This window comes from Xyrauchen texanus, chromosome 8 (genome assembly GCF_025860055.1).
Source record: "Xyrauchen texanus isolate HMW12.3.18 chromosome 8, RBS_HiC_50CHRs, whole genome shotgun sequence".
Taxonomy (NCBI): domain Eukaryota; kingdom Metazoa; phylum Chordata; class Actinopteri; order Cypriniformes; family Catostomidae; genus Xyrauchen; species Xyrauchen texanus.
In genome coordinates this window covers 8,097,675-8,111,609 of record NC_068283.1, presented here as the reverse complement: position 1 = coordinate 8,111,609, position 13,935 = coordinate 8,097,675, and the positions used below count along the sequence as shown (strand labels likewise).

The 13,935-nt window shown below is 39.1% G+C and overlaps 1 protein-coding gene across 1 annotated transcript in view; it reads left to right on the top strand.

The window, feature by feature from the left end:
• LOC127647150 (brain-specific angiogenesis inhibitor 1-associated protein 2-like protein 1) overlaps positions 1 to 13,935 on the top strand; it is a 92,183-nt gene that overhangs the window by 49,066 nt on the left and 29,182 nt on the right. The window contains exons 5-6 of the mRNA XM_052131230.1: positions 7,512 to 7,583; positions 7,920 to 8,054. Of these exons, the coding sequence (XP_051987190.1) occupies positions 7,512 to 7,583; positions 7,920 to 8,054 (207 nt within the window). The remainder of the gene's footprint in view (positions 1 to 7,511; positions 7,584 to 7,919; positions 8,055 to 13,935) is intronic.

The window sequence follows — 13,935 nt, the reverse complement described above, 5'->3', positions numbered from 1 at the left end:
CCTCCAAGTAAAATGCGAACTGCCAGATTGAAAATAATTTAACTCATAATTAACATGAAAAGGCGGCCACTAACAAAACATTAGAAAGTGAAATCTTCATATACACGCTTGTGAGATGCATCAGTCACGCGCACCGGCCACTTTTCTTTCGTCTGTTCTTTAAAATATAATCAAATGTGTTCCTTCAAGCGCACGTCTTTGTTCTAAGCAACAACATCAAATGTCACTCTTGCGCTGTTCAGACATGGTATTAACAGCTGTCTCGGGAGATCAATAACAAGTGGATCCGAAACATACAGATCGGCAGGAAGATGTGCTAAATTACCTGCTACTGTTCAAAAAGTACCCAGCTTTTGGTTAATTTCATACCCTGTTTGAGAGAAAAAGAAGCGTATATAGCTGGCATTATCATGACATTCAGTACTGTTAGATGGAGGCATGTGGTGTTACACACTACTTTCATTTGCAATGTTTAGATATCATGTGAGTCATGTCTAACTCCCAAATGCTGGCTTTAGGCAAAAAGCCAAAATACTTATGTATTTTAGATTTTAGTTTTGCCAGCGGTAGCAAGAGTATCTTCCAATCATATGGTGATCTACTACTGCTCAGGTGAATGCGTTGCCTGGTAGACATTATAGGCTAAACATAAACTTTCAAAGTGCTACAAAATATCGACACGCATCGACAAGTAGAACATGACAATGTATCGCGTATCGATATTTTGAACACAGCCCTACTCGCCAATCACACATCAGATTTGCCAGCATACGGAGATGAATCATGCATTAAATACATTTAAATGTCTGCGGAATATTTATACGTATATTTATTATACCTATATACGTTTTTCTAGGATGTGGTATGGATCAAAAGCATTTTTTGATGGTTTTCTTGATATCAGGTTCATGGTTTCACCGCCATTGTTTTCATCCCGTTGATGGTCACAAACATGGTGGCTGCAAGGAAAAAACTACGTCATTGAAGCAGGTCAATAGAGATACATTTTTAATAGCTTTTAGTAACATTAAAGGAATGTTTTGGGTTGAGGTTAAGCTCAATCGACAGCATTTCTGGCATAAAAACTACAAATCTTAATTTTGACATATCCTTCTTTTTCTTTAAAAAAGTAAAAATCTGGGTTACAATGAGGCACAATGAATGGGGAAATCTGCATTTGTGTGCAGATATGAGAGATGGCATATCACAATAGGACATTTACAGGTACAGTGCATTTCTACTGCAGATCTCCAGTGGCCTCATGTATAAAACTCATAGATTTCATCCTAAAAATGTTTAAGCACAAGAGATGCCACAATTCTCAATATAATATTGAATATTGGTTTGGTACGACATCCATGGTTCAATACGTGCTTGTGAATTGCGTTTTTCTTTTTTTATATATATTTCTATATTTGTTTTAAATATTTTTTATAAATCATTTCCATGCATTTAATTTCTCTCCAAATTGGCTCGCTTTGTGTGCCCGTGAGTCTACGCGCTGAGATGAGGAAACTTCTCCCAGCGAGTAAATATCCAATATCCAAGTGGAATTGTTTTATTTATTTTTTGCTTTTAAGTAAAAGAATATTGCAATAAAAACTAAACTTAACCTCTTACTGTTCCTGTCGCCTAAGCATAGAATAACAAAAAACACTCTGATGTGCCAAGCCATCAGAACCGAACACTGTGGTTAAAAAACTGAGGTATGTGTTGAACCGTGGGCTAACTGTATTTTTGCATCCCTAGTAAGCGCAAAAGATTTTGCATACACAAACGTTTTCAGATAGATAAAACCCTAAGTATGCCAGAACCTGTGCACAGTTCCCTTTATAAACAGCAGACATAGTAGAAGATTGTGCATACATGCACATGATTTATTACCCACTCCATCTCCTCCCCAATATAACCAAATTTGGAGCATTCAGTGCCTGTTTTAACTATGCATAACCTCATCTAAATACAGTTACCATATGCATATTGCCATATCGCCAGCAGCCATATCACCCTGACTCCTGACTCTCTGTGGTCGTTAAAAATCCCAGCACACTTCTTGTAAAGATTAGGGCTGTAACTCCGGTGTTCAGGCCAAATTCCCCCCATTGGCCCTCATCAATCATGGACTCCTAATAATCCCCATCTATGAATTGGCTCTATCACTCTCCTCTCTCCTGTCCACCAATAGCTGGTGTGTGGTGAGTGTACTGGCACACTGTGGCTTCCGTCACATCATCCAGGTAGACACGGCACGCTCGTGATGGTTGAGGAGAGTCCCCTGTTCACTGTGTAAAGTGCTTTGAGTGCAGTGTCAGAAAAGTGCTATATAAATGTAACGTTCATTCATTCATTCATTAATTCATTTATCCAGGCACGTGACTACAGAGTTCAACAATTTTAGAAACACCGAACATCGGAGATACAGTCTGTAAATGCCCCAAGAGCCCATAAGTTAGATGCTGGTGCTAAAATAATTTCTTAATCTTTGTCTTGCTTTAGAGTAAGATATCTAGACATCCTCTAAACAAGATCTGTTTACCCGAGAAACATTGTTATAAGATATTAACTTCTTTTTGAAGAATATATCTTGAATATCCCCCAAAATGTTTATTGTTTTGAGCATAAATGTAACCTATGCCATTTTGCTTCTCATACAGTGTTTTATATCGTTTTTAAGGGTGCTTTATAGAGATTTTTAATATATAATACTGGAAACAAAGCAAAGATTATTAAAATGATTTTTTTGGTGTTAAATTATTGTCTGATAACATCAGATTACAAAAATAGCTTTTAAAAAATCAAATGTGCAGGCTTAACTTTTGTTATATATATATATATATATACACAAGACTGAATTTTATTATTTCGATTAGGTCAGGATGAAGTGTAGCAGGCAGCACATTATATGAACATTTTATAAGCAGTACTGTACCTGTTTGAGCTGTATAGTATAGCGTTTCTGATCTATTCAGACAGCCAACCATCAGTCTTTACAATTTTCCGTTTGACTTCGGCTTCTGTCTGGCAGTGTCTATCACCTGCGCATCGCAGATCATCTTTATTCAAATGCTGTGTTTTACCTCAGGAATTTATGTCTGTAAAGGTACACAATTCCTGAGTCTTTGAGAACTGAATATATCACAATAAATCTTATTTAAATGCCTTTTCAGTTAGTTGCATAAAATTAACATAGCCCTAATATTGCCTGGATAACAATTACGTCTGATTCTAGTGCTTAACTCCACCCTCATTTTTATTCTAAATATGGTTTATTAAATGAAAAGCACTTTATTATCTGTCTGTTCAGTTCATTACTTTTCCAGTTGGAATCGGCAACATCTTTGTGTGTACGCAATGTTTATAAATTAAGCCCCTGTTTACTATGTTTCATAGTAACCAGAACCCTAAAAATATTAGGATAGATCTGCAATTATCTAAAACACAACTGAATCCTTCAAATATACAGCAGAATGATTCTCATTGAATAAAGAAATGCATTAATGAAGACATGCCTAATGTCAGGAAGTGTAGGCAAATGCTGAGAGTTGGCCTGTTGCGATTATTAAATAATCATCTGATTGTGGTTATTTGAGATAATCATGACAGTTGTGAACTTAAAATTCTGATCACATTTTACTGTCGTAATAAGTGAATTTAAAGCCAATAACTAATCATTACCTAACCCTAACCCAATTACTCAGTCTGCTTAGGGCACCAGCTCCCTAGGAGGGCACCATCTTACCCTATGGGGGCACTAGAAACTCTTGCACGTTAAACGCTATTGAAGGGCACGATAACGGATTGCCTCGCAGCTCGCACTACATCATATTATCACCTTTGTAGGATTTTATCTGTAAATAATTAGTTTAAGAATGTGGCCACGTATTGTATCTGATAATAATTTCAAGGAATTTAGCTCAATAAGGGAATTAGCGATTGATTTGGGGAATAATAAAATAATCAATAATATCGTCTGATCAAAGTCTTCGGCCAGCGATGAGTTGATTGGAACGTAAGATTAATTCTTACCATAATGCTACTTTCATGGCAATTGAAAATGATATCACAAATAGATTGCAATACTGTTTTTTGCATGGAGATGGGGGAGGTGTTAGGGGGAGCCCTAATACAGACAATTAATCATCTTAATCATGAGAGCCCTAAAACAGACAATTAATCGTCTTAATCGTGAGAGCCCTAAAACAGACAATTAATCGTCTTAATCGTGAGAGCCCTAAAACAGACAGTTAATCGTCTTAATCGTGAGAGCCCTAAAACAGACAATTAATCGTCTTAATCGTGAGAGCCCTAAAACAGACAATTAATCGTCTTAATCGTGAGAGCCCTAAAACAGACAATTAATCGTCTTAATCGTGAGAGCCCTAAAACAGACAGTTAATCGTCTTAATCGTGAGAGCCCTAAAACAGACAATTAATCGTCTTAATCGTGAGAGCCCTAAAACAGACAGTTAATCGTCTTAATCGTGAGAGCCCTAAAACAGACAATTAATCGTCTTAATCGTGAGAGCCCTAAAACAGACAGTTAATCGTCTTAATCGTGAGAGCCCTAAAACAGACAATTAATCGTCTTAATCGTGAGAGCCCTAAAACAGACAATTAATCGTCTTAATCGTGAGAGCCCTAAAACAGACAATTAATCGTCTTAATCGTGAGAGCCCTAAAACAGACAATTAATCGTCTTAATCGTGAGAGCCCTAAAACAGACAATTAATCGTCTTAATCGTGAGAGCCCTAAAACAGACAATTAATCGTCTTAATCGTGAGAGCCCTAAAACAGACAATTAATCGTCTTAATCGTGAGAGCCCTAAAACAGACAATTAATCGTCTTAATCGTGAGAGCCCTAAAACAGACAATTAATCGTCTTAATCGTGAGAGCCCTAAAACAGACAATTAATCGTCTTAATCTTGAGAGCCCTAAAACAGACAATTAATCGTCTTAATCGTGAGAGCCCTAAAACAGACAATTAATCGTCTTAATCATGAGAGCCCTAAAACAGACAATTAATCGTCTTAATCGTGAGAGCCCTAAAACAGACAATTAATCGTCTTAATCGTGAGAGCCCTAAAACAGACAATTAATCGTCTTAATCGTGAGAGCCCTAAAACAGACAATTAATCGTCTTAATCGTGAGAGCCCTAAAACAGACAATTAATCGTCTTAATCGTGAGAGCCCTAAAACAGACAATTAATCGTCTTAATCGTGAGAGCCCTAAAACAGACAATTAATCGTCTTAATCGTGAGAGCCCTAAAACAGACAATTAATCGTCTTAATCGTGAGAGCCCTAAAACAGACAATTAATCGTCTTAATCGTGAGAGCCCTAAAACAGACAATTAATCGTCTTAATCGTGAGAGCCCTAAAACAGACAATTAATCGTCTTAATCGTGAGAGCCCTAAAACAGACAATTAATCGTCTTAATCGTGAGAGCCCTAAAACAGACAATTAATCGTCTTAATCGTGAGAGCCCTAAAACAGACAATTAATCGTCTTAATCGTGAGAGCCCTAAAACAGACAATTAATCGTCTTAATCGTGAGAGCCCTAAAACAGACAATTAATCGTCTTAATCAGTGAGAGCCCTAAAACAGACAATTAATCGTCTTAATCGTGAGAGCCCTAAAACAGACAATTAATCGTCTTAATCGTGAGAGCCCTAAAACAGACAATTAATCGTCTTAATCGTGAGAGCCCTAAAACAGACAATTAATCGTCTTAATCGTGAGAGCCCTAAAACAGACAATTAATCGTCTTAATCGTGAGAGCCCTAAAACAGACAATTAATCGTCTTAATCGTGAGAGCCCTAAAACAGACAATTAATCGTCTTAATCGTGAGAGCCCTAAAACAGACAATTAATCGTCTTAATCGTGAGAGCCCTAAAACAGACAATTAATCGTCTTAATCGTGAGAGCCCTAAAACAGACAATTAATCGTCTTAATCATGAGAGCCCTAAAACAGACAATTAATCGTCTTAATCATGAGAGCCCTAAAACAGACAATTAATCGTCTTAATCATGAGAGCCCTAAAACAGACAATTAATCATCTTAATCATGAGAGCCCTAAAACAGACAATTAATCATCTTAATCATGAGAGCCCTAAAACAGACAATTAATCGTCTTAATCATGAGAGCCCTAAAACAGACAATTAATCGTCTTAATCATGAGAGCCCAAAAACAGACAATTAATCATCTTAATCATGAGAGCCCTAAAACAGACAATTAATCGTCTTAATCATGAGAGCCCTAAAACAGACAATTAATCGTCTTAATCATGAGAGCCCTAAAACAGACAATTAATCGTCTTAATCGTGAGAGCCCTAAAACAGACAATTAATCGTCTTAATCGTGAGAGCCCTAAAACAGACAATTAATCGTCTTAATCATGAGAGCCCTAAAACAGACAATTAATCGTCTTAATCATGAGAGCCCTAAAACAGACAATTAATCGTCTTAATCATGAGAGCCCTAAAACAGACAATTAATCGTCTTAATCATGAGAGCCCTAAAACAGACAATTAATCGTCTTAATCATGAGAGCCCTAAAACAGACAATTAATCATCTTAATCATGAGAGCCCTAAAACAGACAATTAATCATCTTAATCATGAGAGCCCTAAAACAGACAATTAATCGTCTTAATCGTGAGAGCCCTAAAACAGACAATTAATCGTCTTAATCGTGAGAGCCCTAAAACAGACAATTAATCGTCTTAATCGTGAGAGCCCTAAAACAGACAATTAATCGTCTTAATCGTGAGAGCCCTAAAACAGACAATTAATCGTCTTAATCGTGAGAGCCCTAAAACAGACAATTAATCGTCTTAATCGTGAGAGCCCTAAAACAGACAATTAATCATAATCATGAGAGCCCTAAAACATACAGTCAGGGGCCTGGGTAGCTACCACTCTGGAGTCGCGAGTTAAAATCCAGGGCATGCTGAGCCAGGTATCCTAAGCAACCAAAATTGGCCCGGTTGCTAGGGAGGTTATCACATGGGGTAACCTCCTCATGGTCGCTATAATGTAACGTGCTCAACAAGCCACATGATAAGATGCGTGGATTGACTGTCTCAGTCATGGAGGAGACTGAGTTTCGTCCTCCGCCACCCGGATTGAGGTGATTCACTACGCCACCAGGAGGACTTAGAGTGCATTGGGAATTGGGCATTCCAAATTGGGGAGAAAATAAATAATAAGACAAATAATTGTCAGGTATGGTGTTGTAAGCATTGTCACCCTCATTCATGAGGCTGATGGGTTAGTGTACGTGGGTATCCCGGCATTTGTCTCTGACTCATCTCATCTATAAGCACTTTGGCTTACACAACAACAGCAAACAGCCTGATGACTTACTATATTGCCTCATTTTCTTATTTGCGTATGTGTTTTATCAAAGTAGGCCATCTTCCAGCACGATTTCCCATATTTATCATTCATTATTTGTAATCTTCTTATAAATTAAAATGTGTGCTCTCTCTGTCTCTACAGTTTAAACGTTTCCATCGAGAGGTTATTGTGGAGTTAGAGAGGAAATCAGACATGGACGTGAAATACATGACGGTGAGCAACATTATGTGTGAGTCTGTCAGTGTTGGGGAAGCTACACTGAAGTTCCTCAATTAAGGTGGTTTCTTGAAAATAACATTGTTACTTTTAGTTACTTTCTCCCCAATGATGGGGTTTACATGTGATTTTATTGAGATGCTTTATCTTTGTCTTCTGGGAATGTGCTTTTTTTTTTTTTTAGGGGAATGAAACCGGCTCGTGTAACACTCTTTGTTTCATGTTTGCACCTGCACAGTGGTCTATCAAACTCATCTCTACAAACCTCACACTCATGTGTAGACATGTCTCTGTTTCCCGGAGAGACACTGATCAAATTCTGTCTGTCCACAGGCAACGTTTAAGAGATACCAGACCGGACACAAGATGAAGCAGGACTCGCTGGAGAGATCTCAGTCAGATCTGAAGAAATTCAGGAGAAAGAGTCAAGGAAAGAATGCTACAAAGTACGAGAGCAAAGAGAATGAGGTATATGTTTTCACACGCAACCACACTAGGTTTAATAATAAGGTTGAATAACCGAATAAACAACCAATAGTTTTTAAACTTGCTAAATATAACAAATATAAAATATAACACTCAAAGTAAAATAGTGCTGAACTTTACAAAAATAAACGGTACTGACTGAACCATGAAAATGTATTGTACTTTTTTAAATGAAAGAAATATATACATTTGAATTAGGGCTGTCAATCGATTAAAAATTTTAATCGAATTAATTACATGGTGTCCCGATTAATTAATCGCATTTAAATCGCATATACAAATATCTGCTGAGAAAGCCCCTCATATAACAATAATTCAATATATAATGATGAAATAATTATACAGTTATCTTTAAATATTCAAACAAATAATATTTCATGACGTCATGTGCGATTAATTGCGTAAATTTTTTTAACGCATAATTTTTTATCAAATTAAACGCACGTTATTAACACGTTAAATCGACAGCCCTATTTTGAATATATATGAACTAATATTAGAATTTTAAAGTCAGCTGATTTTTTTTTATTGAATTTGTTTTCTTAGTCCACAAGAGGGTGCAATAAATACATAAACCATTCAGCAACATTATATTATTGCACAGAGCATTCTATCCTGACTGTTAAAAATTAGCATTTCATTTTCAAATAATGTCCATCCATCCATCCATCTTCAACCGCTTATCCGAAGTCGGGTCGCGGGGGCAGCCGCTCCAGCAGGGGGATTCCCTGTAATAAGGGCTCTGTAAGTCGCTTTGGATAAAAGCATCTGCCAAATGCATAAATGTAAATGTAATGTAAATATAGATGATAACAAACGTGACATTTTAACATTTGGGTAGGAATTGAGTGTATTTTTGTCACAATGTTCTAACCGCTCGAGTTTAGCTTTAATGTTAGCGTCTTCTCAGCCTTGTCGGCAAACATACAGCTGCTCTCTACTAATGCAGCATCTAGTCAATAAATTAATTACTTTATAAGGATATGACAAAGGGTTTTGTATACACACTTTTTGTTTTTGATGTTTTAAATCTGCATCTGAAATGTTCCCTCCACGGAGAGAGTAGTCTCACGTGTCAAAACAAACAGCACAAGGCATCAGTGAAGTGATTTTATTTCACCTCTAGAGGACGCTCTCATACTGTATAACTACAGCGGACCGTTTTCGAGTGATGTCTGCAAACAGTGCCTGTTTTGTAAACTTTTTTTACCATTGCTGTTGTAATTCACTGCAAAAAGAAAATGTTCCCAGAAAGGAGAAAAACAGGGGCCGTATCTGTCAGCTGCTCGTTTTCTCCACTTGCCATTTTCAACTACACACAACGCTTGAAGAACAGTGATGTCATCTTGTGCTCCAGATGCGTCATTAAACTTGAGGTGAACTGACCACGGTGACAGTGCTTACCGAAACCTGGGTGGTGAGCCGTACGGATCGTTTTTTGCCAAGAACTGTTACACTCCTAATATATACTGTATAAATATACTGTATTTATTGCATATATACAGTACTTTGCAAAAGTAGGGTTCCCACGTGTCCTTAAAAAAATCTTAAAATTCATGAGTTCATTAACCTAAAAATAAGCAAACATTGCAAATGAAAATCTCAAAATAATTGGTAACATCTATTTTTTATTTTATTTAAAATTTACCAAATGCCTCTCACGTTAACGTCACGCAGATCAGGATAGCGGAACCAACAACACTTATATTTTGGTTGCGGCCGGGATGCTCAGAGCATCTGATAGCTAGCAACGACATGGGGACATGCAAATTCAATGAAAATTGGCTATCCAAATAAGGTTTCGCGGCATGGCTGAAACCCGTACCAGGCGATGTATACGAGGCATGGTGTATTTTGGGCAGGAAGTGTTTCAAACTTGGCACGATGGGAATCAAGTCGATGTTGAATCCCACATGCAGAGTGAGAAACACAAAAGTGCCAAGTCAATCCACAGAAGCAGGTATTTCCCAATTCTTTTCTACCATCGTCTCCACCACACCTCCACCCCCATCACCGATACCAGCACCAGGGCAAGTGGCAGCAGACCTCCGGATAGCATTTGGGTGTACGCCTACTCTGAAAGCAGAGGAACTGTGGTGTCTGAACACAGTGACAAAACACCAATCATAAAAGTCAAATGTGGGAGTTGGAGACTTACTCCGACACATTTAAGTGACACATTATTATTGGCTTTTTAGTTGTGTATTTTGACCATGCATTAAATGCATACCGCCATTAAAGCACATATAGTTCTCAGCCAATTGTGCCTTTTTACTGATGATTCATGATGTGTTGTTTTATGTTATTATCTTCCATGTGTTCCACTCTAGAAAGTGTTACAATGTTTTCAACATTTGAAGTAGATTGAGTAGAACCCTAAGTAATTGCATTTTTTTTTTCCTTCAATTTTGGTTATTATAAAGTTGGTCTTAAATTTCATTCGGAGTGGCATAAAAAATACTAACTTGCCTTAAGCTGTAGGAACCCTGAAAAGTCATAGGCGCATTACATTTTTCACAAATCATTTGTTTTTAATTATTGGTTTATATATTTTGCTTTTAGTGTATCAGTAGAAAATATACTTTTTAGATTTCACAATTCCCTTTGCAAATAGAATGGAATAAAATTGCTAATAGAATAGAATCAGTCTGGGATTACAAAGAAGTAATTGTGACCGCCTAAATAGACAGAAGAACTGTGGAGAATTCTCCAAGAAGCTTGGAACATCCTATCTGCTGACAAGCAAGAAAAACTGTGTCCAGGTGTACCTAGGAGAATTGGTGCTGTTTTGAAGGCAAAGGTTGTCACACCAAATATTGATTTAGCTTTTTTTTTATGTTTTCAGGACTTAGTGTGATGTTAATTGATAAATGAAAAGAATTTATGGTATTATTTTTTAAGACATCCTCACTATGCAGCATTTTTCACAAGTGCCTAAAACATTTGCACCGTATCTGGCCCAGCATTCAACCTCCGATCCAACAGGTCCCAGATGTGCTCAATGGGATTGAGATCCGGGCTCTTCGCTGGCCATGGCAGAACACTGACATTCCTGTCTTGCAGAACGATCAGTATTGCTGGTGGCATTGTCATGCTGGAGGGTCATGTCAAGGTGAAACTTCAGGAAGGGTACCACATAAGGGAGGAGGATGTCTTCCCTGTAATGCACAACATTGAAATTGCCTGCAATGACAACAAGCTCAGTCCGATGATGTGGTGACACACCGCCCCAGACCATGACCCTCCACCTCAAATTGATCCCACTCCAGAGTACAGGCCTCGGTGTAGCGCTCATTCCTTCCACGATAAACATGAGTCTGACCATCACCCCTGGTGAGACAAAACCGTGACTCGTCAGTGAAGAGCACTTTTTGCCAGTCCTGTCTGGTCTATCGAAGGTGGGTTTGTGCCCATAGGCGACGTTGTTGCTGGTGATGTCTGGTAAGGACCTGCCTTACAACAGGCCTACAAGCCCACAGTCCAGCCTCTCTCAACCTATTGCGGACAGTCTGAGCACTGATGGAGGGATTGTACGTTCCTGGTGTAATTCCGGCAGTTGTTGTTGCCATCCTGTACCTGTCCAACAGGTGTGATATTCAGTTGTACCAATCCTGTGTGGTGTTGTCACACGTGGTCTGCCACTTCGAGAATGATCAGCTGTCCTTCCTGTCTCCCTGTAGCGCTGTCTTAGGTGTCTCACAGTCGGACATTGCAATTTATTGCCCAAGAGGGTAAAAGCAGTGCTGGAAAATAATGGTTGCCCACAAAATATTGACACTTTGGGCCCAATTTGGACATTTTCACTTAGGGGTGTACTCATTTTTGTTGCCAGCAGTTTAGACATTAATGGCTGTGTGTTGAGCTATTTTGAGGGGACAGCAAATTTACACTGTTATAAAAGCTGTACACTCACTACTTTACATTGTAGGAAAGTGTCATTTCTTCAGTGTTGGCACATGAAAAGATATAATCAAATATTTACAAAAATGTGAGGGGTGTACTCACTTTTGTGAGATACTGTACATGTTGAGGGCTTTTCACATGACTCATGACAGCACTGCAGAACACATTGAAGTCTATGAAGTGACAGATCAGGATTCACTGTGAAAGGCTCGCCCTCCTTTGTAAATTCAGTCATGCCGTGTGCCAAGTGCAATTTTTATAGCCGTTATTTTCTGGCCCCGAAAAAAGATGCCGGCTTGTGTCAATTCAGAATGTTGACGCAGAAACAAATAATGTCACAAGTCCAGCCAGGCATCGAAGTGTTTGTGCATCAGTGGCCGACAACGCATCTTTTACGCATTTCCACCGATCAGTCTGCTGCAGAGAGTTTGGGAGGATCAGTTTCGGCTTCCGTTAGAGATGCCGTTTTGGCCATCTCAAGTATGGTTTTGGACTCTGGTCTATCTCCTGGAGAAAGTGCCTTGGGAGATTCCAGTCAGAACAGACATTTTGTCTCAGGCTTGGGGCAGCATTTGGCACCCCAGTCCAGACTTGTGGAAGTTAAGGTTATGGCCCCTCAATGGGGCACTCTTTTGAATGATGGGTTATCTCCTGCTGTGGTTGATACCATTCTGAATGCCAGAGCTCCATCAACATATTTTTGCTTCTTTGTGTACAGCATGAGGTGAAGATCCAGTTCACTGCCCTGTCGGTACAGTGCTGGATTTGTTTTTTGCAAGAGCATTTTGGATCCGAGGTTGCCCCAGCAAAGCTTAAAGTCTATGTTGCCGCTGTAGCGACTGAGGATTAGTTTATCAATGCAGTCTCTGTCAGTAGACATTCTCTTGCCTCTTTTTATGCACAGAGTGTGCAGGCTTATACCTTTTTGTCCCGTCCGCGTTCCTTTATGGGATTTATATGTTGTTTTGGAGGTGCTCTCGGGTGCTCCTTTTAAGCCCTTGCTAACAGTCGTTGATAGGTTTCTTACTCTTAAAATGGCCCTGCTGGTGGCATTGGTGTTGTTTAAAAGGATTAGTGATTTGCATGCCCTGTCGGTTAATCCCTTATGTATGAATTGTGTGCCAGGGTGTTCTAGGGTGGTGTTAAAACCTTGTTTGGGCTATGTGCTCAAGGTTGTTTCTACATCATTTCGCTCGCAGACTATTAATTTTCAGGCTTTCTGTCCTCCCCCATTTGAGTCAGAGGAGCATGGAAGATAGCATATGCTTTGCCCAGTTTGGGCGCCGTGAGTTTATGTTGACCATAGTAGCCAGTGGCATAAGTCAGAGGAGTTGTTTATGTGCTTTGGTGGCTGCAGCAGGTGTTTTGGTGTACAAGCAAAGATTGTCTCATTGGCTAGATGATGCAATTTCAAGTGTTCACGAAGCATGCGGTTTACCTTAGCCTTCGGGTCTTCATGCTCATTCTACAAGGAGCATGGCATCCTCATGGGCTTTGGCTAGAGGTGTGTCCTTGGAGGACATTTGCATGGTGCCAGGATGGTCCACTCCGCATACATTTATATCTGATAAACTGATATACATTATAATCTGGATGAGGGTTGGACTCCTGCCTCCCAGGTTCTCTCTGTTGGAACAGGATTAAGCTCATAATTCCCGCTGTTTTTTACAGTTGGTAGCTAATGTTCTCATGGCGTGAATGTATATCGTTCTCAATGCATTTATGTAGCTCGAGTTCCTACGAAGGGGAACAAATCTGTTACGTGAAGCGTAACCCTGGTTCCCTGAGTGGGAATGAGATGCTGCATAAGCTGGCCATACTCTCTAGCAGCTGCATAGGCTTGTGCCTTCATGTAGAGAATCTGACTTGATGGCGCGAAGCAAGCGCCTTTATGGGGCCCACGACGTAGCTCCCTAGGGGTGTCGCTTAAGCACCATTAGCCAATAAATTGGCGTGATTG